The sequence below is a fragment of the Myodes glareolus genome, chromosome 7 (assembly GCF_982192425.1).
Source record: "Myodes glareolus chromosome 7, mMyoGla1.1, whole genome shotgun sequence".
Classification (NCBI taxonomy): Eukaryota; Metazoa; Chordata; class Mammalia; order Rodentia; family Cricetidae; genus Myodes; species Myodes glareolus.
In genome coordinates this window covers 23346251-23373433 of record NC_142032.1, presented here as the reverse complement: position 1 = coordinate 23373433, position 27183 = coordinate 23346251, and the positions used below count along the sequence as shown (strand labels likewise).

General features: G+C 36.0%; 1 protein-coding gene across 1 annotated transcript in view; it reads left to right on the top strand.

Annotated features, from left to right (window-relative positions):
- The window catches only part of Hells (helicase, lymphoid specific), a 36228-nt gene extending 9607 nt beyond the window's left edge, over positions 1-26621 (top strand). Inside the window, exons 5-22 of the mRNA XM_048438958.3 lie at positions 176-212; positions 302-366; positions 1859-1897; positions 3255-3482; positions 4235-4417; positions 5773-5916; positions 9465-9661; positions 12028-12124; positions 13864-14025; positions 14682-14821; positions 14901-15039; positions 16228-16311; positions 16392-16511; positions 18218-18334; positions 19445-19604; positions 20990-21086; positions 21764-21840; positions 26085-26621. Coding sequence (XP_048294915.2) covers positions 176-212; positions 302-366; positions 1859-1897; positions 3255-3482; positions 4235-4417; positions 5773-5916; positions 9465-9661; positions 12028-12124; positions 13864-14025; positions 14682-14821; positions 14901-15039; positions 16228-16311; positions 16392-16511; positions 18218-18334; positions 19445-19604; positions 20990-21086; positions 21764-21840; positions 26085-26179 — 2181 coding nt within the window. The 3' untranslated portion in view covers positions 26180-26621. The remainder of the gene's footprint in view (positions 1-175; positions 213-301; positions 367-1858; positions 1898-3254; positions 3483-4234; positions 4418-5772; positions 5917-9464; positions 9662-12027; positions 12125-13863; positions 14026-14681; positions 14822-14900; positions 15040-16227; positions 16312-16391; positions 16512-18217; positions 18335-19444; positions 19605-20989; positions 21087-21763; positions 21841-26084) is intronic.
- The last annotated feature ends 562 nt before the right edge of the window (positions 26622-27183 follow it).

Here is a 27183-nt window from a genome sequence, read left to right as displayed (position 1 = left end):
TATAGCCTTGAAGAAGCAAGAATAAGTCTGAACTCTGACCTTTAGTCAAGGTGGAACGAATACACCTTTATGGGCTTCCACAGCATCAGGCATGCACATGGTATACAGACATACATGTAGACGAAACACAAAATTAATAACAAAAATAGTAACATTCTAAATCTTTGTTTTATAGGGTAAAAATTTAGTTGATGCAAGTGAAGAGAATCCAGGTAAATTAACTTTGTTCCTGCTTGAAGAATGTATGTTTGCTTTTCTGTTTTTAGTTGCTGTAAAAAAACTGCATGGTTTTGTTTTATAGTCATGAGAAAGAAAAGAGGAAGAGAAGAAGAATCGTACAACATTGCAGAGGTCATGTCAAAAGAGGTAATACTCTAAGGAGGTTACTTAATATTGGATGTTGACTAAAACCTACTGTAGATTTTTCTTTAAAAATGTATTTACTTAACTGGACTTGGTGACAGTTGCCTTTAATTCTAGCAATTGGGAAGCAGTGACAGGTGGATCTCTAATTTTGAGGCCAGCCTGGTCTACATAATTCCTAAGCCAGACAGGGCTATGTAGTGAGATCCTGTTTTAAGAAAACAAAGCTACTTAATTAAAAAAAAATTTTACTTTTATTTTTATGGCTGTTTTGCCTGTGTATGTATGTGTAGTGTCCTAACAGTCAGAAGAGAACATCAGATCCCCAGGAACCAGAATTACCATGTGGATGATAGGAATTGAACTTCCATCCTCTAGAAGAGCAACCAGTGCTCTTAACCACTGAGCCATCTATTTAGCCCTAATTTTAATTTTTTTGAGACAGTCTTAGTAAATGGCTCAGGTTGACCTCTAACTTTGATTCTGCTGTCCCAGCCTCCTGAGTGCTGGGGTTACAGTATTATACAGTTATATCAGCCTTTATCATATATTTATTAGCGTAAGTGGATTTTAATAAATTAATATCAGAAATTTTTGATAGAGAAAATAGAGCAAAGCATTCTGGTTTATAGCAATAATGTGTGGAGGCAGTGAGGGGACTATTTTGGATGGGGTATGATAAAGATGCTAAGAAGTCCTCATACAACAGGATGGCACCAGCTGTTGAAGGATTCTGTGGTGTATAAATACATGCACTTTTGTGCACATAGGGCAGAAGAGGGCCTCAGGTTTCTCGGAGCTGTAGTTAAAGGCATTTGTGGAATGCTTTGTTTGCTTGCTAATGTGGGTAGTAGAATCTAAATTCTAGCACTTACGATTGTATAGTAATCTTAGCTGCTGAGCCATTTTTCATCCCCTTTCTACAAAGAATCTTAATTTTTTTTTCCCCCCGAGACAGGGTTTCTCTGTAGCTTTGGAGTCTGACCTGAAACTAGCTCTTGTAGACCAGGCTGGCCTCAAACTCACAGAGATTTGTCTGCCTCTGCCTCCCGAGTGCTGGGATTAAAGGCGTGTACCACCACTAATGTTAATCATTTTTTATTTGGAGACAGGGTCTCACTGTTTAGCCTTAACTAGCTTAGAATTTGCTATATAGATGAAGCTGGCCTTGAACTCGCAGAGATCCACTTGTCTCTGCCTCTACAATTCTGAGATTAAAGGCATTACCACTACCAGCTCATGCTTCTTTAAAGTATTTCATCCCACGTTCTTTTCTCGGAGCTCTTTCTCCCTGCCCTTTTCCCCAAAAATGTTAGGGATTAAACATTGATCCTAAGAGTCTTTATCAGCCATGCATCTCTGCATTCACTACTGTTCACTATAAAGAGATTCTTCTTTGATTAAGGATGAGAGTATTATTAGTTTGCCTGGACCATGTTGCTGGGGTCATGGAAGTGATAGTCTTACACATTATTTTTATTTTTCAACTTTTTAGGAAATTTTGTCAGTGGCTAAAAAGCATAAGGACAATGAGGTAAGATTTATAAATTTTATTACTGTGTGTGTCTTCTGTGCTGTGGCACGTGTGTGGAGCTCAGAAGACAACATAGGCTTGATGTTAGGCGCCTTTTTTTCTATGACATCTGACTGGACCCTTTGGCATTATTTTTGACATACATTCATTTAGTTAGGTGATGTGGTTTCTCTTTATCTGTGGGTTCCAGGGATTGAACAAGTCAGATCTTCCATTGTCAGGGTTGATAGCAAATGTTGAGCCATCTCACTTCTTAACTATTTATTTATTTGTTTGTTTGTTTATTTATTTATTTGTTTTGTTTTGTTTTTTTTTTTGGAGGGAGAGTTTCTCTGTGTAACAACAGCCCTGGCTGTCCTGGAACTCCCTCTGTAAAGCAGGCTCACCTCAAACTCAGATCTGCCTGCCTCTAGAGTACTGGGATTAAAGATGTGCACCGCCACCACCCCATTCCTTACCATTTTAAAACAGGAGTTAATGGCATCTTGAGCCTGATATGACCAGTAATTTCAGGTGAACCAGGAGGATTACGAGTTTGAGACCAGTCAGGCATTCATAGTAAGTTCAAAGCCATCCTGTGATACACAGGAGGCTGTTCCAAACAAAGAAAAAGGGCATTTTTTAAAATTGATTAAGTTGTTATTGAGTTTCACAAGTAGAAGTACACTGACATTCCTTTTTTAAAGATTGCTTTTTTTTTCTTATTGTTTTCTTTAGTTTTTAGAATCAGAGTTTTTCTGTGTAACACTAACTGTCCTGGACCTCACTCTTTAGCCAGGCTGAGTTTGGACTCAGATCCACCTGCCTCAGCCTCCCTAGCTAGGATTAAAGGCATGTGCTATCCCTGCCCAACCTAAAAATTATTTTTATTTATGTGTCTATGTATGCATACATGTGAATTTGAATAGCCGAAGAGGCCATAAAAGGAATTTTCCAGAGCTAGAGTAGAGGAGAGTACTGGGAAATGAGCTTAGTCTTCTGCAAGTTCAGAAGACTATGAGATATTTCCAGCCCTGTTTTTTTGTTGTTTTGTTTTTTTTTAAATGCCTTCACATTTATATGGGAATGAAAATGTCTTGATTTTTTTTACTGTGCATACAGGTTTTATTCTCCAGATCTAGTAACTACAGTATTATAGATTTTGTTACATTTTCTTTTTTGAAAAATATTTAATGCATGGTGTGTTTGTGTGCCTCTGTGTACATGGTCAGTGCTATCGGTGGTTTTTTATTCTTTATGTTTTGAACTCTGGACTCCAGGCTTGCATAGTAAGTGATTTTTACCCACTGAGATCTATGCCACCATCTTGTTAGCAGCGTTTAATATCAAAGTTTTAATGAAATATTTCTCATTACAGGATGAAAGCTCTTCCACTACTAATCTCTGTGTAGAAGATCTTCAGAAAAATAAGGATTCAAATAGTATAATTAAAGATAGATTGTCTCAAACGGTTAGGCAGAATTCTAAATCCTTTTTTGACCCAGTTCGGAAATGTAATGGACAGCCTGTACCTTTTCAACAACCAAAGCACTTCACAGGAGGAGTGATGAGGTGGTACCAAGTAGAAGGCATGGAATGGCTCAGGGTAATGAATTGTTTTCTTTTTTTTAAAAAAAAAATCTACTATTGTGTCTTTGTGGGGGTTGGGGTGCGCACCACAACACATGTTGTTATCAGAAAATGATTTTGTGGAGTCAGTTCTCTTCCACCTTTATGTGGAATTTGACAGTTGAGCTTAGGTCAGCAGACTTGCACAGCAAGCACTATTTGCTAGGTTATTTTGCATTTTCAGATTTTATTTATTATTTATCATTGATAATGTGTGTGTATTTCATGTTTTGGCTCATGTCTCTGCTGGGATTAAATGCGTGCACCTCCACTGCCCAGCTTTTCTCTAATAATTTAGTAGATTATATACCACTACTCAAGTTGCTCTATGTCAGTATAAAGGAAATATTTGTGTGTATTTTTAAAAATTTTATTGTATATACAATGTGGGAGTATGCATGTGTACCTTGTACTTGTCTATTGGACAGTGCAGAATCCTTAAGATTGCATTGGGTTCCTTGTGGCTGGAGTTGCAGATGGTAGGATCTGTACTCTGATCCTGTGGAAGAGAAGCAAATGGTCTTAACTGCTTAGTCATTTCTCCAGTCCCTTCTATGCATTTTCTGAGTGTTTTAACAGGAAAATGAACTTGTCAGATCTTCAACACTTTATGGCTTTTGTAAAGGACTTCTGTTATAATTTATTTTATTACCTTGGTCTCATAGAATCCTTTGTTGATTTAGTAAATGTTTGTATTCATATTTACCTATAGTGTATTCTTTTGTCCAGATGCTTTGGGAAAATGGAATTAACGGCATTTTAGCAGATGAAATGGGTTTGGGAAAGACTGTCCAGTGCATTGCTACAATTGCATTGATGATTCAGAGGGGAGTACCTGGACCTTTTCTTGTTTGTGGCCCTTTGTCTACTCTTCCAAACTGGATGGCCGAATTCAAAAGATTTACCCCAGAAGTAAGATATATTTTCTTACATTAATATTATTGCATATATTTTTTTCTGTTTTGTTGTTTGAATTATAGATCACCCATAGTAACTTAATAGATTCCCATAAATACTGAATCTGATTTGACTTATTGAATTTGAACAGCCCTTTTCTTTGGTTTGTTTTGCTTAAAATGTCCTGGGGTTATGTTTGGGATTTCACAGATTTATTCATCTGAGACAGATCTACATAAAAGAATATTTATTGTGTTTATTTTTCTGCTTGATTTGTTAAGACATGGTTTCAACTCTGTAGCCCAGCTGTTCTCAGAGGTTTAGCTCAATGATTTACTGCAGTCTTGCTTCCTCAGCCTCTTGACTGCTCAGCATGTCATGTTTATTCTTTTTATTTGTTATTTTTTTCTTTCTATGTTTTTCAAAACAGGGTTTCTCTGTATAACAGCCCTAGCTGTGCTGTCCTGGAACTAGCTCTGTAAACCAGGCTGGCATCAAACTCACAGAGATCCACCTGCCTCTGCCTCCTGAGCACTGGGATTAAAGGTGTGCACCACCACTGCTCGACAATCCTTTTATTTTTAAAATTATTTTTAAATATGTACCACCTGCATGCCTTGTGCCAGTATAGGGCATCAAATCCCCTAGAACTGGAATTAAAGACTTGTGTGCCATAATGTGGGAATTGGGGGCGGAAGCCATGTCCTGGAAGAGCAGCAAGTACTGTAACTGCTGAATTGTTTCTCCAGTTTCCTTATGTTTATTCTTCCAGGGATTTTTTTTCACAACCCAAATGCATGTTATCTCCCCACTCTCCCCAATGATATTCATTCTTGTATGTATCAGTTCCTTAAATAGTGAGTTCTGGTTTGCAAAAGATTTATTTTTGTGCTTGTTTATAAGTGATTGTGATTGTTTTTGTTTGGTTTTGTGGTTTTTGAGACAGGGTTTCACTGTAGCTTTGGAACCTGTCCTGGAAGTAACTCTTGTAGACCAGACTGACCTTGAAATCGCAGAGATCTGCCTGCCTCTGCTTCCAAGTGCTGGGATTAACTACCAGCGCCTAGCTTGTTTTTAAGTGCTTGTTTTTAAGCACAAGTACTGCATACACATGCTATCTTGTCTATGTCCTTGCCTTGAGAATACTTGAGAAGAATATGTTCCAGAATTGACTTACTCATCTGTCTCATAAACCGTTTTTTGTGGGTGTAGGGGTGCTTTTTCCCTCCATTTTCTCTTACATTAGCCAAATGATTTATTAAGTTGACTTATTTTGTCATAGGGAAATAGAACTAAAATTATCTTCTAGAAAGCCACTTGTTCTTTATTTTTCAACTCATATTTTGTTTTGAATTAATATAATCTTATAGATTCCTACTATGTTGTATCATGGAACCCGGCAGGAACGTCGAAAATTGGTAAAGAATATCCACAAAAGACAAGGGACACTGCAGATTCATCCCGTGGTAATCACATCATTTGAAATAGCCATGAGAGACCAGAATGCTTTACAGGTACAGATAGATGGTTGTAGTTCATGACTCAGACTTTTAAATTCATGCTATTACCATCCATTAACACTTGTTTCATTGTGGTTGAAGTAATGTAGGCTTTATAGAAAGATTGTTGAACGTTGTTGTCTATTAGAATTAAAGACTCTTGACATTTTAAACTGACTGTATTAAAGTATTAGAATCAGCCATACATATATACATCAATCTGATCTGTAAATATGTTATAGATCAATTTGAGAACTAGTAGTTGTGATTTATTGGTCCAGTTTTATTTAAATATGACTAGAAATTGTTATTTTTACATGTAGTTAATTGCCTTTTTCTCTCACTACTCCAACTGAATTACATGTAGTTCTTATTGCTTTGTATTTCCTTCTGATCCTGAGTGAGTTCCCTTAGCATTTTCTTTTCCTTGCTTTGTTTTTTTTGTTGTTGTTGTTGTTTTTTTAAGATGGGGTTTCTTCATGTCCCTAGCTGTTCTGAGAGTCACTGTGCAGATGTAGCTGACCTCAAACGCAAAGATTAACTAACCTCTGCCTCCAGCATGCTGAGATTAAAGGCATGTGCCACCACTGCCCAAACCCTTAGCTTTTTTTTCTTAAATATTTATTTATTTTGTATACAGTATTCTGTCTGTGTATATGTCTGCAGGCCAGAAGAGGGCACCAGATTTCATTACAGATGATTGTGAGCTACCATGTAGTTAGCTGCCAGGAATTGAACTCAGGACCTTTGGAAGAGCAGGCAGTGCTCTTAACCACTGAGCCATCTCTCCAGCCCCCCTTAGCTTTTTTTTACATGAAGCAAAGAAAGTAGCATAGATAGTGGCTAAAATAGACATCAAAACACACAGCTCATAGAGGAGTAAATACACCCACAGACAGTGTTTATCAAATGTTCCATTTGTGTGTATGGTATTGTTGAATGGGATTTGGCAATAGCCATAGCTCTATAGTTATAAAAATGTACTGTTAATAATTAACAATAGCATTTGTTGTCATGACTGTAATCTCAGTACTCATAATGCAGAGGCAGGAGGATTACTTTGACTTGTGACTAGCCTGCATCACAGAGTTACACTCTATCTTCAAGGACACACACACACACACATACATACACACACACACACACACACAAATAAATTCTAAAAGCTATTTCTTTACAGTAAACATTTATATAAGAAACTAATGTATGAGTAGGCGTGGTGGTGCATTCCTTTAATCCCTTTGCTTGGCAGGCATAAGTATGCCAACCTGGTCCACATAGCTAGTTCCATGCCAGCACTACATAGTGAGAGCTCACTTCAAGTAATATGGAGTGCTTGTAATTCTACATGAGAATTCTTCGACCAAAGTAACTACTATTGAGGTAACAGATATAATTTATATATAAATCAGACTATACATTCTCCTTTGTAACTTGATTCTTACTTAAATATGTAACCTGAAGACTCATGATTTATATCTTCTTTAACTTGCCTATATTGACAGTGAAGCTTCCTTTTCAGTTCCTATTGCTAGTTGTGAAAATTTTTCTTTCCCACTGAGCCACTGAACTGTTGCTAAGGTTTTAGCTTTTGTTGGTAGTGGGACTGAGGTTGGTGTTGATGACTGCAAAGATATCAGTGCTTACTTACTAATAGGTTTCATTTCATTTCCCTTTTTGGTTTTTCTCTTGTCTTTCACTTATTTCATGTTTTGTGTTTTATGTTGCACTTTTAAATACAAGTTTTGTAGTGGGAGATTATTCAGATTATTTGGCTTTTTATATTACCAGAAAAGTAAGCCCCTTTAGTTGTTATATTTAAAAAGTGGTAATTTTTTTTATATTCTGTTGGGAAATTACTGTATAAAGTTTAAATGTACTTCATTTCATATTTTTTTTAATCCAAGTTGTTAATCTTTCTTGAAGACAAAGTTTTTTTTTTTTTTTTAAATTTGATGTGATGGATGTTATGCCTGAATGTATATGTACCTGGTGCCCTCTGAGGTCAGAAGAGATCATTGAATTCCCTAGGTTTTGGGTAACAGATGGTGAGCCTCAATGTGGGTGCAGAACCCAGATCCTTTGACAGAGTAACAAGTGGTTTTCTTTTTTGTTGTTTTACTCGTTTTTCTTTTTTTCTTTTCTTTTTCTATTTTTTGAGACAGGGTTTCTCTGTGTAGCTTTGGAGCCTGTCCTGGCACTCACTCTGTAGACCAGGCTGGTCTTGAACTCAGAGAGATCTACCTGCCTCTGCTTCTTGAGTGCTGGGATTAAAGGCATGGGAGTGGGGGGGGGGGTTTAAGACGATGTCTCTGTTTATCCCTGGCTGTCCTGGAACTCACTCTGTAGACCAGGCTGGCCTTGAACTCACAGATCCTCATTCCTCTGCCTCTGGAAGGCTGGGATTAAAGGCAGGCGTGCTTCACCACCACCTGGCTGCAACAAGTGCTTTTAACCACTAAGCCATCTATCTAGGCTTTTTTTGGGGGGGATACATATTTTTAACTACTGTCAAGGCTGTCATGGCTTGATTGTTTATGTTTCCATAAATTATGCATCCACCTATACAATAATTTACCTGTATGGTAATTTAGGTGGATTTTATTTGCTTGATCAACATAAAAGGACAAGTATTAAGTGAGAGAAAGTTTTTGAACTTCTAAATATGGTTTTTAAAAAAAATATTATTTGCGAAATTTGGCTTCTGAGGATAGAAAACGCCAAAAATTAATGAGGAAAATTATCACATTACAAATAGTATCAATTTCAAGCAGGCATAGTGGTGCACGTCTTTAATCCCAGCAGGAGAAGGAGGATCTCTGAGTTTAAGTCCAGTGTGGTCTATATAATGAGTTTCAGGACAGCCAGAGAGCTACATAGTGACACCCTGTCTTGAAAAAAACAAACAAACAAAAAAAAAACAAAAAAAAAAACCAACCAGAAAATACCAAAAAAGGATTATCAGTCTTATATGTAGGTCTCAAAATGAAAATTTCAAAAATACTTTTGAGATTTTGGAGCAAGCTGGTCTGGTGTTTTACTCCTTTAATACTAGCCACTCAGGAGGCATACACATGTGATCTCTGAGATCCAGGCTAGCTAGGAATACATAGAGATACCCCAATTAAACAAAATAGATAAATAAAAAGTAAAAAATAAATAAGTAATGAAACCATATTTTGGAGTACATATAACTAATGAAAGGTTTCTTTTTTCTTTCATTGATCTATTAATATTTTAATACCAGTTTTTCAGGACTCTAATGTCACATGGCAAAGCACCAAGGGGAACGCTAAACATGATTTTGATTTCAGAATGAATGAAAATATTAACAAGTGATATCAGGGTTTCCAGTGAAGGAACATAATTAATTCACACTGGGTTTATGAATTTAATTTTTATTATTGTGACAACAGGAGAAAAGAATAATCCCAAAAGATAATAAAATGACATTTGATGGGGTTCAATAAATGTCCCTTAAAAGAAGTCTTACGTTTAGAAGTGTTTTGAGAAAAAATTATGAGATTGATTCTTAAAATTTCTTTCCTCGATTCGTTTTCTAGCATTGCTATTGGAAATACTTAATAGTAGATGAAGGACACAGGATTAAGAATATGAAGTGCCGGCTAATCAGGGAGTTAAAACGGTTCAATGCTGATAACAAACTTCTTTTGACTGGTACTCCCTTGCAAAACAATTTATCAGAACTTTGGTCATTGCTAAACTTTTTGTTACCAGATGTATTTGATGACTTGAAAAGGTAGGTAAGGTAGTTACTTGTTTTCTGTTTTTTGTTTGTTTGGTTTTTGACCTTAAAAATCTGTGTTCTTAGCTGAAACTGATTGCTTTCTTTTTGGTAGCTGAATTTAAATGATATTTTAGCCAATTTGTACTCTACATTATGTTTTCTCCTTTTGACAGAATATATATGAGAGAAGATAAAGATTTAAAACATTCAGGTTGATTTAAGGGAAACAAAACAATCCCTTAAGGTACTGTGAAGATGGCTCAGCAAGTGAAGGCCACCAAATATGAAGGCCTGAATTCAGTTCTGAAAGCCTGTACCAGGCAGTTAGTGGACTTTTGCATGTTTGCCTTTCTGTCTCCCTTCCTGTGTTGTGCACATGTGTACAACCCTTCCACAAATAAATAATTTTACAATACCTTAAAATGCTTTTCCTAAGAAAAATAATAGTTAAACATGAGCTTTTTAATACTCATGAGAATATAGTACTTTAGCTTTCTAAAATACTTTAATTTCATATGGATATTTTACAGGATAGCTCAGTCAGATGAAGAGTTTAGCTGCATTCTTTATTTCATATAAGGAAACCTGGTTAGAAGTTGTTAAAAAATATGACTAGTTGGCACCAGAGAAAACTTTGAAATTCCCAGTTTCAACCTAATATTTTTGTTTATATATTTGAATTTTAAATTATATTTTTCAAAAGTTTTCAGAGAATATTATCTTCAGAATAGAAAAAGATTCTATTAGTAAGAAAAACCAATATGAAATAAGGCAAAAAGATTGAGGGCAAAATGTTGTAGGAAGCTGTTTGTTGGAAGCTGCTTGTTCCTGGCTGTCCAGACTCAAAATAATCACACAGAAACTGCCTATAGCTCTACTCTGCCCTATCACAGGCCAAGACATTTCTTTATTCATTTATCAATAAAAGCAACACACAACATACAAGGAACTTCTCACACCAGGCAAAATAATTGAATTATACTTTTGTTGGCATTAGTGAGGGAAGAAAGTTAATTGAATATGAGAAATCTGGTGTTTTATCTTGAGAATGCATTTTAAGTTTGATTGTTCAATTCTGACATAATGCCAAGCTCTTATTGAAACTATGGAAACATTTTTTAAAGGATAAATTTAAGAGATCTATGAATTAGAGTTTCAAGGTTCTAATTGAAAATCTTAATAATTTTAAAACCATAAATCGAGTGGTCTATATTTGAGAATACGTGATCTACTATATGAATATCTGCATTCTTAGACTATTTTCCCCCTTCTTAACATGTGGAAGAACTAATCAATCCCTTTTTCAGCTTAATATTATAGTTATATTGAACTTAAAAACTTTGGATTATGTGTGGTAGTGCATTCCTGCTATCCCTTTGCTGAGGAAGAAGGATTGAGAGTTCCTATGTTGAGGAAGGAGGATTGAGAGTTCAAAACCAGCCTAAGCTGTGTAGCCAAAACCCAAGGGCTTAGGATATAAGTTGTTGGTATGGAAAGTTCTCTGTTCCAGTCTTAGCATCACACCTACTCTTACATGTATGTATGTGTAACAACAGCCATATGTTAGATATATACCTGTACAGAGATACCATTCAGATTTGGTTTTCAAAAAGAGCATTGTCACTTATATAACTATATATGACTTATATAACACTTATAAATACGTGCTTTGGACTGGAGATGTAGCTCAATGAAAAAGTTTTGCTTAGCATACTTGAAGCCCTGGTTTCTATTCTTAGCAGGACAAAAGCAAATGAACAAGAAACTTTTTATTCCATAATTTATATATGACTTGTATATGATTATCTTTTTTTAGAAAAAAGTGTCCCCTTTCAGATTTCAGAACAATTCTCCTCGTGGAATACATATTTTAATTGAATTTTAAAAATTGCCTCTAATACACAAGCCATTATGAAATTGATGTTGTGTATAGTGGCATATGCCTGTAATATCAGCATTTGGAAGCTGGGCGTGGTGGTGAACACTTTTAATCCCAGCAATCAGGAGGCAGAAGCAGGTGGATCTCTGAGTTTGAGGCCAGCTTAGTCTACAAAGGATAGCCAGGGCTGTTGTTACACAGAGAAACCCCATCTCGAAAAACCAAAAATAAAATAAAATAAATATCAACATTTGGGGACAGGGGAGTTAAAGAAGACCAGGAGTTCATGGTCAAACTTGGCAAAATAGTGAATTTGAGTTCAGCCTGGGCTAAATGAGACTCTGTGTATCTCAAAAAACAAACACACACACACACAAACAAAACAAAAAAAAACTATAAATAAGTAAGTATTAGTTGAAAATATGGAACTATAAATATGTATCATGTAAATATAATTGAATTCATGTGTTAGGTTAACTTGTAATCATTTTTTTTCTAGCTTTGAGTCTTGGTTTGACATCACTAGCCTTTCTGAAACTGCTGAAGATATTATAGCTAAAGAGCGAGAACAGAACGTTTTACATATGCTTCACCAGGTACCGAACCTCCTTATTCTGCTCACTTCATATTTAAAAAATAAGTAATTCTAGGGTTAACCCCTGTAGTAGAGACTTGAACAATGAGTCACCATAAATTTAATTGTCTTTCCCCTACTTTGACTTGTCATATTGATTTATGGCAGAAACTCAAATACTCAGCTAAATTTTGCCGTTTTTTTTTCTTTTAAATACATTTTCATTTACATTTTTTGGTTTACCATTTTATTTATCAGCTAGACAATAAAAACTTGTAGCTTCATGCAATATTTGCCAATAATAATTATGTGGTTTACTTTCATCGTTACTGTCTAATCCACTTGTGTTTCATGCTCCTGAAAGTCTTATTCCATTCTACTATCCATCAAACCTACGTTTACTTTAGACAAACTTTCAGAGATCTCATAGGCTTTTGAAGCATTTTGATTGTACTCTGACAATTTTATTCAACTTTTTAATTTTTCCATTTATGCTCATTAAAAAAAGGTGAAACAGTAGAAAATAAAAATAATCCTTTCCAAGTCCTCATCATTACCTATCTATGTTTATTGTGTTTGTCCTTCCATTCACCTGTCAACTGTATATGCATTGTGTAGGTATATTTTGTGAATTAAACAGTTTTTCATTACAGAAGTTATTTTTACTATGCTTTAAAAAAGATTAAAGTTTTTCCTGTGTGAATATTTGGCACATTATATTTTATCTCTTATTGATTTTATTTAAAGACAGGATCTTGTTATGCAGCCATGGCTAGCCTCACTATATAGACAGGATGTTATATAAATTTTTCTTGTTTTTTTTTCTTGAGTGCTGGACAGACACATTGAATTTTAATTGTTTTTTAATATCAGGTTGTCCTGTCCTTCTATAATTATATAGTTTTTATATCAATATTTTTCCTGTATTGTAAATTAGCTTAAAATTTCTGTTCTTAAATCTATTCCTGTTTCCTGTTTTCATAGAAGAGATTTCTGGGTTCAAGAGCTTGTCTTTACAAACTGACTCTTTGGTCTAAATTTTGTATTACCTGTCGCCTTTATTTTGGTAGTGTGTTCCACACAAGCGTTCTACCATTGAGCCATTTCCCCAGTATATTACATAAGGCTCCGTAAAAACATCAGTTGTTCTCCAGGAAGAATTTATATATCTGCCAAAATTAAATGGAAAAAATTAATTTAAATTAAACTAGTTGGTTTTGTATATATAACAATTTTTGAGGATTAGAAATCATTTAAAATCAGAGTTGAAAGGAATTTATATAAACTTGAGATTAATCTCATTACCATACCAAAGATACTCAAATGTCTGGATTTCTTATAGTTATTTGTGAATTATATGTTTTAATACCCATTTCTCAAGAATGGTTCCTAATGTTCTTAGAATTAACTTACTGGCATATATGTTGCAATTATTTTTTTCTCTACATATATTTGTGTAAACTTTTTTTTCTCCTCCCTGAGACAAAGTTTTTCTATAGATCAGGTTGGTCTTGACTCATAATCTACCTGCTTCTGCCACTGGAGTGCTAGATTTAAGTAAGGCATGCGCAAACTATTTGTGTAAACTTGTAATGGTGTCTTTGAGTATATATGTGTTTATAAGTTATCAAGTGCTAGTCTAATATGGGGAAATCTCAAGGAGATATTCAAGAGAAAGAAAGGGTTTATGTAGGCTGAGTGTTCTGGTGGGGGGAACAACAATAATTAATGCTCACTTATTTGTTTATATTTACATTTTAGATTTTAACTCCATTTCTACTGAGAAGACTGAAGTCTGATGTTGCTCTTGAAGTCCCTCCTAAGCGAGAAGTAGTTGTGTATGCACCACTTTCCAACAAACAAGAGATCTTCTATAAAGCTATTGTGAACCGCACAATTGCAAACATGTTTGGATCTAGTGAGGTAATAGTGGTTTTGAAGTAACTAAATGAGCTGACTTAATTTCATGACTGATTTCAGTTTTTTGTCTCCTCAGCTATTTTCAGGACTTTGTGGGTCAATAGGCTCAAAGTAGAAGGTGCTTTATGTTATCTCCAGTCCTCCTACACTTTAAGTGACCATCTGTGTTTTGTTTGTTTTGTGGTCATTGGAAGTACTTGTTTAAAATGTGCATATCTATATGTGCAGCAGCGTGGCTTTGACAAAAAGTCAAACTAATCATCATCTAGAGAATGTTCTTGGAGAGACATATATTCATTATATGTGGTAATGGGTTTTATAAGGACATTTTTATTCAAGTATATCATGCACATTGACCACAATTATCCTCCTATATCCTACCAACCCCCACTCTTAGAAGTTCATTTTGCAACCACTGGATCTCTGAGAGTCACTTTTCTAAAAGCTTATTGACTAGGCAAACTTCCAATTATGTGTTTCCTTTCTAAAGAGGTGTCAGTAACCAAGATTTGAGAGTATTTGAAATTTCCATATAACATATACCATAGTAAAAGTTGCAGTGGGGTGTATGATTATCAGGTGTACGTAAAAACATACTTTATTCATATTTAGAGCTTCAGCAGTTTTTAAACAGCTGGCTTTTTATGTATTCTCTTTAGAAAGAAACAATTGAGCTAAGTCCTACTGGAAGACCAAAACGGCGAAGTAGAAAATTAATAAATTACAGGGAAACAGATGAATTCCCTAGTGAATTAGAAAAACTAATAAGTCAGATACAGCCAGATGTAAACAGAGAAAGGTAAGTGTTTAAAGACAAATTTAGATATTTAAATTGTATTTTTTACCTTTGTCATACTTATATCCTATGTTTTTGGTAGGAGTATTGTGGATGTTAATATCCCTATAGAATCTGAAGTTAATCTGAAGCTGCAGAATATAATGATGCTGCTTCGTAAGTGCTGCAATCATCCATATATGATTGAATACCCTATAGATCCAGTCACACAAGAGTTTAAGGTAAATATCATTTAATAATTTACTTTTTGTTTTCTGTATTTTTTTATATTAAAGTAAAACATTTTTTGATAGATTAAATACCATGCTGTTTCATTCATTAATTTTTTGGTGGTTTTTTTTTTTTTTTTTGTCTTTTTTGAGATAAGATTTTAATTTTGTAGCCAGGAACTCACTCTGTACTAGTGTAGGCTGGCCTAAAATGCACAAGAGATTTATGTGTCTGTATTTGCTTGTATGTGCTGGGATTCAAGGTGTTTGCCACCTTACCTGGCTTATGTTTATATTGTAGTTTTATGTATATGCCTGTGTGTTTGTGGGTGGCTTTGTGCACATGTGCCTGAGGAGGCCAGAAGAGATCAGAACCTCTGGAACTGGAATTATAGGTGGTAATGAACAGCCTGGAAAGTGCTTGGAACTGGAAGAGTAGTAAATATTCTTTTAATTGCTAAGGTAGATCTCTAGCTACAAAGTATTTCCTTTAAAAATTATTTATTACTATTAGTGTATATATGTGTATTGTGTATATACCACAGCACACCTGTGGAAAGTCAGGACAGCTTTATGGGTTCTCTTCTGCCTTTGTATGGATTCCAGTGATCAAATAGCAGATCATCAGGCTAATGCTAGAAATGCTCTTACTTGCTGGTCCTTACTGAAGTGTTTCTTTAGCCTTAATCAGATTGTTTACAAGCTCATGTGTTTTCTCAGCCACTGAACTGTCTCACTTCTGCCTCCAATTTTTATTTTTTAACTGAGACTGGCCTCAAGGCTTCTTTTATATAACTGCCTAATCTTGGGTTTCGATCCTCCTGGCTTCTGTCCCCGAAGTTCTTGTATTACGGACATGTGCCACCATACCTGGCTGTACAAAGTGTTATGTTTCATTGATAAGTTCACAAGTGGACTTTAATAAATTAGTCAGTTACTGCCCCCTTTCGAGTCTTTAACTTTCAGTTTAAAAAGATCAAATAGTAACTTGTCATTAAAATTGAACTTTTAAGGCCCCTGTGTGTTATAGCACATGCCTTTAATCCCAAATGCCCTACTTCTTGAGAGAGAGGCACGTGGATTTCTTAGAGTAAGGCTAGTCCAGGCTACCATGTCTCAAGAAAGAAGTGAACTATTAAAATGGGAAATGATTGGTAATTATAGTAACAGTTTTCTTCCTTTTTCTTGTCTACTTTAAAGATTGATGAAGAATTGGTAACAAATTCTGGGAAGTTCTTAATTTTGGATCGAATGCTGCCAGAACTTAAAAAAAGAGGTCACAAGGTTGGGTATTTCTGATAAGAATTTTAACCATTTAGTTTTTCATGAGTCAGTATAGACATTAAGATGTATTTAAATTTCAGGTGCTGGTTTTTTCACAAATGACAAGCATGTTGGACATCTTGATGGATTATTGTCATCTTAGAAACTTCACATTTAGCAGACTTGATGGGTCTATGTCTTATTCAGAAAGAGAAAAAAATGTAAGTCCACACACATGAAGCCCTCTTTGTAACTTCTGTCTTCTTTGAATTAATATAACTAGAAACCCTGTGATAGGATCAAAGACGAGCATTTTCATTTAGTACTAACAGATCTTAGTTTTTGAGTCTCATATCTATATACATGTAATCTTCTGGCACAGTCTCAGATGTAATAATGTCCTACTAAAGCACTACTGTAAGAACTTTAGGATAATAAGGCATTGTATTTTGATTTTTATCCCATTTTTCAACTTTTAGCGTAAAAACTTTAAGTGTGTGGCAGTTAAAAGAACTTAGTTGACTACTATTATCCCACCCAGAACCCGCCATTAGCATCCCATTGTTCATTTCATCATCTGAGATCCATCAGTCCATTGCATCTGTACAGCATTCCTTTATTTTATTTTTGTTGTTGTCGTTTGTTTGTTTCTGAGACAGGTTTTCTGTGTGTAGCTCTGGCTATCCTGAAACTCTCTGTAGGCCACACTGGCCTCAGACTCAGAGAGTCACCTGCCTTGGGCACCTGAGTACTTAGATTAAAAGCACAAGCCGGTAATGCCTGGCTAGGTGGGTTTTTTTGTTTTTTTGTTTTTTTTTTTTTGTATTTTTTTGTTTTTGTTTTTATTAAAGATTTGGTGCCTTTGAATCCCAGAAGAAGATATATAAGCTCTGGGACCTGAATCCTAGCCATTGGGAGAGAAATAAGCATTCTTACTATACTATCTCCAACCTCTATTTTTTGTGTTTTCTGTCATGTGGATACAGGGATTGAACTCATGTTGTCAAGTTTGGAGACAAGAGCCTTTTCCCCTAGAGCTTTTTTGCTGGGCAGTGTTTTGTGTGACATAATTGCAGTGTTCGGTCCTGGCCGGCTTTGAACTACAGTGTGGCTCATATTGGAGCACTCCTCTTGCCTTAGCCTTCCGACTGTTGTAATTATAAGTGTGAATCACCATGCATGACTATCTATCTGTCCTTGGTGCATTTAAATTCTATATTCTTTGTTGACTTTTACATAGTTTAGGATAAGAGTTACTTATCATGAAGCAAAGTATGTAATGTTGTTTTTGAGTGGCATGAGCAAAATTTTTTCCATACCACTAATGAGATCAAAATTACCATAAACTCAAAAGTGTGCTCCTTCTAGTGAAGCAACCTTTCTATCCATCTCATTTCTTATACTGTTTCCATTATTTGTGTGTGTTTGTGTTGTTTTATGTATATGTTGTTTGTGTGGGTTTGTACACATGCATGTACCAAGACAATAATTGAGCATAGAACTCATTAATTAGCTAGGCTCTCAGGCTGGTGAGCTCCAGGGATCAGCCTGTCTCTACCATTTTAAGTTTCTTTCACCAGCTCTGTCATTAGTGACCAGGACTGGCACTTGGTATTTTCATAGGTGCCAGGAATCTGAACTGAAATCATCTTGCAGGTACTTTACTGGCTGAGCCATCTTTTTAACTGTTTTTACTTCTTTTGTTACTGAGTATGACTTATAGCTTTAACAAAATAAAAATATCGTGCATAGTATAAATGCTTGAAAAGTAAAGTTTATACATGCAGAGGTTTTATTAGCTATTATAATTGTTTCCTAGTTTTGTTGAAAAAAACAGTGGTATTTAAAATTAATGCTTTCCACCCAAGTCAGTTTTAAAGTTTTTTTTTATTTTAATGGCTTATGTTTATGTTCCTTTTGCTTTTAGATATACAGTTTCAACATGGATCCAGATGTTTTTCTTTTCTTAGTGAGTACACGAGCTGGTGGTTTAGGCATTAATTTGACAGCGGCGGATACGGTTATCATTTATGACAGTGATTGGGTAAGAAGTACAGCAATATGCTGACTATATTTCTGTTCTGAAGTTTTTATCCTTTATTACATATATTACAATTGCATTTAAATGCCTATTTGCAGGTAGGAATTTTTCATCAAGTTTTTTGCCTATAAAACTAAGATACTTTCAGATTTCAGAGTATTAAATAATTTTGAGAGCTGGAGAGATGGCTCAGAGGTTAAGAGCACTGACTGCTCTTCCAGAGGTCCTGAGTTCAATTCCCAGCAACCACATGGTGGCTCACAGCCATCTGTAATGAGATCTAGGACCCTCTTCTGGCCAGCAAGCATACAGACAGAACAAGACAGATTCAATCTTACGTTGTCCTTGAATTCACAGAGATCCTTTTGGCTCTGCCTCCCAAGTCCTGGGATTAAAAACATGGACCACCACCCCCTGGCCTATAAAGGCTGACTTGTGTCACTGCTTTGCTTTCTGATTTCAGGCAAGCTTTATTTATTTAAACACAAATACTATACCACTATGCCTGAGGATTAAACGGTTAGGTTTTATCCATTGAGCCACCTCTCTGTAACCTGTGGGAGCATTAACATAGAAATTTGTACACCTGTTCTGTCTGAGTGGTAACTCATGCAGTCATTCTGGAATTTAAAGTGCATCTAAAAATCACTCCAAAGTTTCTTTTTTTTTTTAAATTTTTTTTATGATTTATTTATCTTTTATTTTATGTGCATTGGTGTGAAGGTGTCAGGTCCCCTGGAATTGGATTTTCAGACAGTTGTGAGCTGCCATGTGGGTGCTGGGAATTGAACCCGGGTCCTCTGGAAGAGCAGTCAGTGCTCTTAACCGCTGAGCTATTTCTCCAGCCCCCACTCCAAAGTTTCTTATCATGTACTTGACTGTTTTACCAATATTTTATAAGTTTACGTTTTTATTTTTAAGTTTTTTTTAAGACAGAAATTCTCTGTATCTCTGGCTGGCCTGGAACTCACTCAGGCTGGCCTTGAACTCAAGAGATCCGCCTGCCTCTGTTCCTGTAGCGCTGTGGTTAAAGGTGTGCGCTACAACTGCCCCACAAGTTTAAGTTAATTTTAACATGATTCTGCTAACTGTACCTTTCTTTTCAACTTTAAGAATCCCCAGTCTGATCTCCAGGCGCAAGATAGATGTCATAGGATTGGTCAGACAAAGCCAGTTGTTGTATATCGCCTTGTAACTGCAAATACTATTGATCAGAAAATTGTGGAAAGAGCAGCTGCTAAGAGAAAACTGGAGAAGCTTATCATCCATAAAAGTAAATGGTTTTTAACTTGTTTAAAATAATTTTATTATCTTTGTGTATAAGTATATTGCCTGCATGTATGTCTGTCCCCCATATGCAAGCTTAATGCTTAGGGATACCAGACAAGGGTATTGACTCACCTGAACCTGAAGGTACAGATGGTTGTGAGCCTCGATGTAGGTGCTGGGAATTGAAACCAGGTCCCCTGTAAAAGTAGGCAGTGCTCTAAACATGAGCCATCTCTCCAGCCCTAAGGAAAAATTGAAGTTAGGATTTCAATTTTTTATAATAGTTTTCTGCCTGCACATACTGGCTCATTGCTATTTTTATTATTTTGTGTTTATGTATGGTTGTATGCATATACAGGTGTAGTGGTCAGAGGATAATTTTAGAATTGTTTCTGTCCTCCTACCTTTACATGGGTTTCAGGCATTTAATTCAGATCATCAAACTTGTTGGCCCTCATACCTGGTTTTGATGGAAAAGCAGATTAGATTTGAGATAAAATTATTTGACTTGGTAGAAAATTTAGGTTGTAGTTAAAAATTTTAGAGTGAATAAAATGAGCCTTGTCTTTCAAAAATTTTTAACCTGTGTTAATAAATTTGATAAAATTATAATTTCTTTAAATTTTGAACCTAGTTTTAGTTTACATAAATTTTATCTATGATTATGTATTCTTAAGTCTGTTTGCAGTATTTGAAGATACTAATTTTAAAATATTAAGGAATATAAAAATACAGACTTACTGAAATGCAGTATATACATACAATAAAATACATAAATGTTCAGTGTGCAATTTAATGATTGTGACAAACGTACAACTCCAGAAAGTTCACTGTATACTTTTCAGTCATTCCCCGTGCTTCTCCGACACACAATTTTTTGGTTTTGGTCACAGTGTGACAAAATAAATAGTTTTCCACTGTTCAGCTGTGCTGTTTTTCTGTTTTTGTTTAACATATTTTGAGATTTATCTGTTACATATTAGAGCAATTTTATTAAACTCAGTAGTTCATTTACCTGTTGATGAACATTTGAAATACTCCCAGATTGCGTTTATTATGAATAAGCTGTTTGAATCATTGTTTATATGTTGTTTTTATAGAGGGATTGTTTATCTGTTCGTAAATATCAAACCTTTTCTAAATTTCCAAAAAATTTTATACTTCCAGCAAGAACTAAGGGGTTTTCCATTGTTCTTCTTTTTGACAGTCTGAAAAAAAAAATCTTTTGAAAGTTATCAGCCCATGAATGAAATGGCACAAAACGTTAAATGTTAAATTTTCTTTCAAATTGTAAGCCTCGTTCCTGGTTTGTAATAGATTGTAGCTTTCAAAGAAATTTATTGTATGAATTTGTTGATTTGTTTGTTTTGATTTTATTTCCCTCTCCAGATCATTTCAAAGGTGGTCAGTCTGGGTTAAGTCAGTCTAAGAATTTCTTAGATCCTAAGGAATTAATGGAATTATTAAAATCTAGAGATTATGAAAGGTAAGTTTTTTCTAAATTTTATAATATATATAGCTAGGTGTATAGGTAAGGAGAGAAAGAGAATTCTTTTGCCAGTGGGCCTGTGTGGAGGTCAAAGCACAACTTGGTTCTCTCCTTCCACGATGTGGGTCTTGGAGATTAAGCTCAGGTCATCAGGTTTGGTGGCAAGCACCTTCACCCACTAAGTCATTGTTTTGACCCAAAATTTTTAACTTTTTATTTTATCTATATGGATGTTTTTCTTGCATGTATATCTACAGTATGTGCATACCTGGTGCCTACAGAAGCAAGAAGAGGGCATTGGATCCCCTGGAACTAGAGTTAAATGTTGACAGTTATGAGCTACATGGTAGATGCTGGGAATGGCACACAGGTCATCTAGAAGACCAAACAGTACTCTTAACCCCTGAGTTAACTGTCTAATCTGCAACATTTCTTGCTCCACCCCTACCCTTTTTAAGATTTATTTACATATCACGTAGATAAGTGTTCTACTTGCTTGTATGATGTGAGCCACCATGTGGTTGTTGGGAATTGAACTTAGGACCTCTGGAAGATCAGTCAGTGCTCTTAACCTCTGACCCATTTCTCCAGCTTCTCCAACATTTCTTAATTTAGAAAAATGTAATGCATAGTTCTGAGTAATTTCTGATAATATTTGGATGTTGTTTTTATAGGGAAGTAAAAGGGTCAAGAGAGAAGGTCATTAGTGATGAAGACCTAGAATTGTTATTAGATCGAAGTGATCTCATAGGTGAGTATTGGCCGTTTTTGTAATGAAAACCATAAAACATACAGAAAATAGTGTAATGAAGAATTTGTGTAGTACGTTCAGCCATAATTGTTCACAACATTTTATAGACAGATACTGTGCTTTCATTTCCCAGCTTCCCAGCCCCAAAAAAGTCACACAGAAACTACTTTGTTTACAACACTGTTTGACCAATGGCTCAGGCTCATTCCTAGCTAGCTCTTACATCTTAAATTAACCCTTTTCTATGAATCTTTGTATTGCCATGAGGCTGTGGTTTACCAGTACAGCATGTTACTCCTTGGGCGACTACATGACCTCTTCTGTTGTAGGGAGACCACTTGTTTGCTTCTGGCTGCCTAGACTCCCAAAGTAACCACACAGAAATTGTATTAATTAAATCACTACTGGGCCTATTAGCTTTAGCTTCTTGTTCTATTAGCTCTTACATCTTAATTTAATCCATTTTTATTAATCTGTGTATTGCCATGTGGCTGTGGCTTACTGGCAAGGTTCAGGCTTGCCTGTTCCCAGTGGCAGCTACATGACATCTCTTGACCTCGCTTTCTTTCTCCCAGCATTCAGTTTAATTTTCCCCCACTTACCTCTATTCTGCCCTCCTATAGGTCAAAGGAGTTTCTTTATTCATTAACCAGTAAAAGTAACACATATACAGAAGGACTTCCCACACCAATCTCCTTCAACTCTGTGTATTTTCTCTGTCTCTGTTCAGATTTCCCACATTAACATTTAGTAAGTCCTGTTCCTTGCTATTTCTCTTTTGTTAGAGTCTTAAAAATCAAACATCTGCCTTGAAATTATAACCATGAGTACTTCTACATATTAAACTGATCTGTCCCCTCTCACAATAAAGATCTTTAAATATTTTGTTTTACTTGTGTATATATTTTTCCTACATGTGTTTCTGTGCACTACTTGCATGCTTGGTATCCACAAAGGGCAGAAAAGGGTCATGAATTCCCTGGAACTGGATTTACAGGCAGTTGTGAGCCACCATGTGTGTGTTGGGAATTGAGCCAGGGTCCTGGAAGAACCACTGAGCCATCTCTCTAGCCTGAAAGGCTTTTGTAGTTTGAAGAATAAAAATCCAGAGACAGATACTGGAGTTCAAGCTAAAGATCAGAAAAGCAAAGTGGCTCATATCTCTACCACAGATTGAAAGGGATGATTATGCCTATACGAATACTCAGACTAAGACTGTGGCTGAATGAGCTCTGTCACCTCCATTTTATATACTTCTCTAGTGCTGGGTTTAAGGGTGTCCACCACCACCACCCAGCCTCTGTGACTAACTAGTGTGGCTGCTGGGATTAAAGGTGTGTGCCACCACTGCCTGGTCTGTATGCCTGACTAGTGTGGCTGCTTTGCATTCTGATCTTCAGGCAAGCTTTATTTATTAAAACACAAATAATATTCCACCATAGTTTTTCTTTTTTTTTGTTTTTTTTTCTTTTCTTTCCTTTTTTTTTTTAAACATAATTTTTGTTAATGTGTATGTATATGTGTTGCCTGCCATGGCACCCAGTTGGAGATCAAAAGACAATTTTGGGTGTCAACCCTCGCCTATTTGGATCTTATTTGGATCAGGGTCTCAAATGGTTCTCCTGTCTCTTGCTTCCTATCTCTCTAGGAGTACTGGTATTGCACATGGGTGCTACTGCTTCTATGTCTGGCTTTTTGTGTGTTCTGGGATCTAAACTCGAATAAAAAGCGCTTTACTATCTCCTTAACCCCCCCCCCCCCCCCCCCCCCCCCCCCCGCTTTCTGCTGTTTGAGGCAGGCTCGGGCTGTGTAGACCATATTGCTCTTGAACTTCCTGTGGTCCTTCTGTGTCTGTCTCTGCCTAAGTGCTAGGATTACAAGTCTTTGCCCATCATGCTCAGTTGTAAACTGTAATAAAGTCCAGTTTTACAAAATCTGCATATCACAAGTTTGGAGTTGTATCTAAGTAATTTTTTTCAAAGATTAAAGTTTTATTTAAGAGTAGTAGAGTTTTAGCTTTTTTGTTTTAGGTTTGTTACCTAGTTTGAGGTTGGTTGTTTTTTTTATTAATGTGAGGAGTTTGATTGAAGGTGTTAGCAAACTCCTGCCTGCCCTCCCACCACACTCCCACCTGTAGAAGGAATGGCGGGCTGCGTCCTGCCACTCGCCTAGCTAGCTTTACCCAAAATAATTGCACAGAAACTGTATTCATTTAAACACTGCCTGTCCCATTGTCTTCAGCCCATTATTAGCTAACTCTCACATATTAATTAACCCATTTCTAATAATCTGTATATCACCACGAGGTCGTGGCTTACGGGAAGATTCTAACCCACCTCCATCTTGGAGAGGAGAGCCATAGCGTCTGCCTGCCTCTGCTTTCTTTCTCCCACAATTCTGTTCTGTCTACTCCACCCACCTAAGAACTGGCCTATCAAAAAGGCCAAGGCAGTCTCTTTATTAACCAATGAAAGTAACACATAGACAGAAGACCCTCCTCCATCACCCACCCCTCCCCCAACTCCCCAGAAAACAGTTCTTAAACACTCATCTAGAAAGTTACTACTGAACTCAGAACTAACCAAGAATAATAGCTTTCATTTTAACATTGTAGAAGGAACTTCTAAATACTTTAATAGACTAGAAGAGTAAGAAATAAAAATTGAAATTGCTCTCAAAGGATGAAATTGCAGGTGAATACCACTGTGCCCAACAGGGAAAGAGTTCTGAAATAAAACACAGCGCTCACAAGGCTAGGGAGATTGTTTAGAAGGTAAGAACACTTGCTGTTAAAGAATGGGGACCTGAGTTCAAATACCCAGAGCCTATGAAAATCTGGGCCTGACATTACATGTTTAGACAGAAGTTTCTGTTCTGCCTGGTCCTGCAGCTGTTCAGTCCCAGTGAAACACAGAGAGACCTATATTAATTAAAAACTGTTTGGCCTATTAGCTTAGGCTTATTATTGACTAGCCTTTAAAACTTAAATTAACCCGTAATTCTTGACTGTGTTTAGCCATGTGGCTTGTACCTCCCCTTGGTGCAGCATTTTCGTTTTGCTTCCTCTGCATCTGGCTGGTGACTGTGTCTGAGCTTTTGCTCTCTTCCCAGAATTCTCCTAGTCTGCTTGCCTTGCTTATACTTCCCGCCTGGCTACTGGCCAATCAGCATTTTATTAAACCAATATGAGTGACAAATCTTTACAGTATACAAGAGCATTTCCCACAGCATACATGCGCCTGTAACCTTCATTATGAGAGGTCAGGGGCAAGGATGGAGAATTGTTTGGGCTTGTTGGATTCCCACTAGTTCCAGGTTCAGTGATAGACCTTGTCTCAGGGGAATAAAGGGAAGAATGATAGAGAGGACACCTGGCATCCTCCTGACTTTGTTCTCAGGTTTGTACACACAGAGATACATATATTGAGGGATGTTTGTGTATAGCACACATATAGAGCTCACGATGAAAAATATTTTTGTTAAATTAATGCTAAACAATTCTGTGAGACATGATACAAATTTGTTCTGATTCTAAGATGAAAGTAGTTTTTCATGGTATTTTCCTTCTCTGATTTCAAAAAAAAGTTTTGTTTTTTTAATTTTATGTTTATGAGTATTTGCCTGCTTGTATGTCTGTGGCAGGTCCATCCCTGGTTCATGTAGAGGTCAGAAAAGGGTGTCATATCTTAAAATTGGAGTTATGGATGATTGTGAAATGACATGTATGTGCTAAAACTCTGCAAGAGCTAAGCATTTCTCTAGCCCTATTTGTCAGCTTTCAAACTAAGCATGATTGTCTTTTAAAACATTGATGATGGAGCTGGAGATATGGCACAGCATTTAGAGGATGCAAGTTCAGTTCCCAGCACCCACATGGCAGCTAACACCTATCTTTAACTGCAAGATTTGACACCCTTCTACAGACACACATGCAGGCAAAACACCACTGAAAGTAAAGTAAAAATAAAATTTAAAAAAATTGAGAAAATAACCAAATAAGTGTCTTGTTTTTATAGCTTTGTATGTGTAGATTTGGACCAGCAAAATGAGGCTTCATATTGTTTCCTCTGTGCTTTTTGGAGCTGTAATAAAGACAGTGTTACAGGAAGTTCTATGGGTAAAAATGGATTTTTTTATATTTTGAAGAGAGGACTTGTGTTTCAGTATCATATTAGAGAGTTCTTAGGATTTTTAAAAAATTTTATGTCTTTAAAAATGTATACGTCCTAATATTTCTCTCTTAGATCAAATGAAGGCCTCAAGACCGATTAAAGAGAAAACAGGAATATTCAAGATACTAGAAAATTCTGAAGATTCCAGTGCAGAATGTTTGTTTTAAAGCAGAGCTAAATGGCTTTTAAAAACTTTTACATCCATCCTGGAAACTTGCCTACTGACTTTGGAGTTTTATAAGTTTATATAATGTAACTAATATTGTTACGTACTTGAAATGCTAATTTTCTGAGATTTATTAAGTACAAATTCCTATTAAATTTAGGTTTTTCAGGTAGTTTTTGGGACTGGGTTTTACTTTTGAGTATGGTCTTTGAACATTGTCTAATATGTACTTAACTGCTGACAAATTGATACAGTCTTCCTGTGGAAGTTTAGTGTCTCCCCCAACCCCTTTAGTTATGTAATTCATGGGATTTGGACTTCAGTTATGGAGCAGGGTTTTGATGGGGGAGATTGATTGAAATTGTATTTTCTGTTGCTGAAGTAAATTGTTTGATTTTGAGTCCGTAAGATGACTTACCAAATAAAAGTTTATTATAATATGATCTCATCACATTATTTTGCCAGGAAACTAGTAATTTAGTTAAAATAATAACAAGGCTTAACTGATACTGGGATTCAATGGTATTGGCTGAACTGACTTCATTCTTTTGTAAGGACCGTCATATAACAATTTCAGCAAAGCTCAAAGGCATTGTAAGGTCTTGATAAAAACCCAGATTTTGGGAACGATAACATTGTTCAAAGCAAGAATAGAAATCAAATGGAAAAACCAAGAGAATTTATAGAAATAGAGTGCAGATACAACCAGAGTGAAGAAAAGACCTCTGTGTGTAAGAAACTTAGGAGCCAAAGTAAGGGATCATACCAGCCTCTGGGCTCTGGGTGGAAATTTATAAGACAGTGAAAAAGAAATCTTGTGTATACCCTGCCTAGGAGGACATGTTCAACAAGCTGTGTATTTACTTTCTTTTAAAAAATTTGTGTGTGTGTGGTTGTTATTAGATCTTTGAACTTTCTGGCATTGGTACTGAGAAATAAACACAGGTTTTCTGGAAGAGCAATAACCATCCAACTGAAGAGTTGCTTTTCAAGCCCCAGATCATA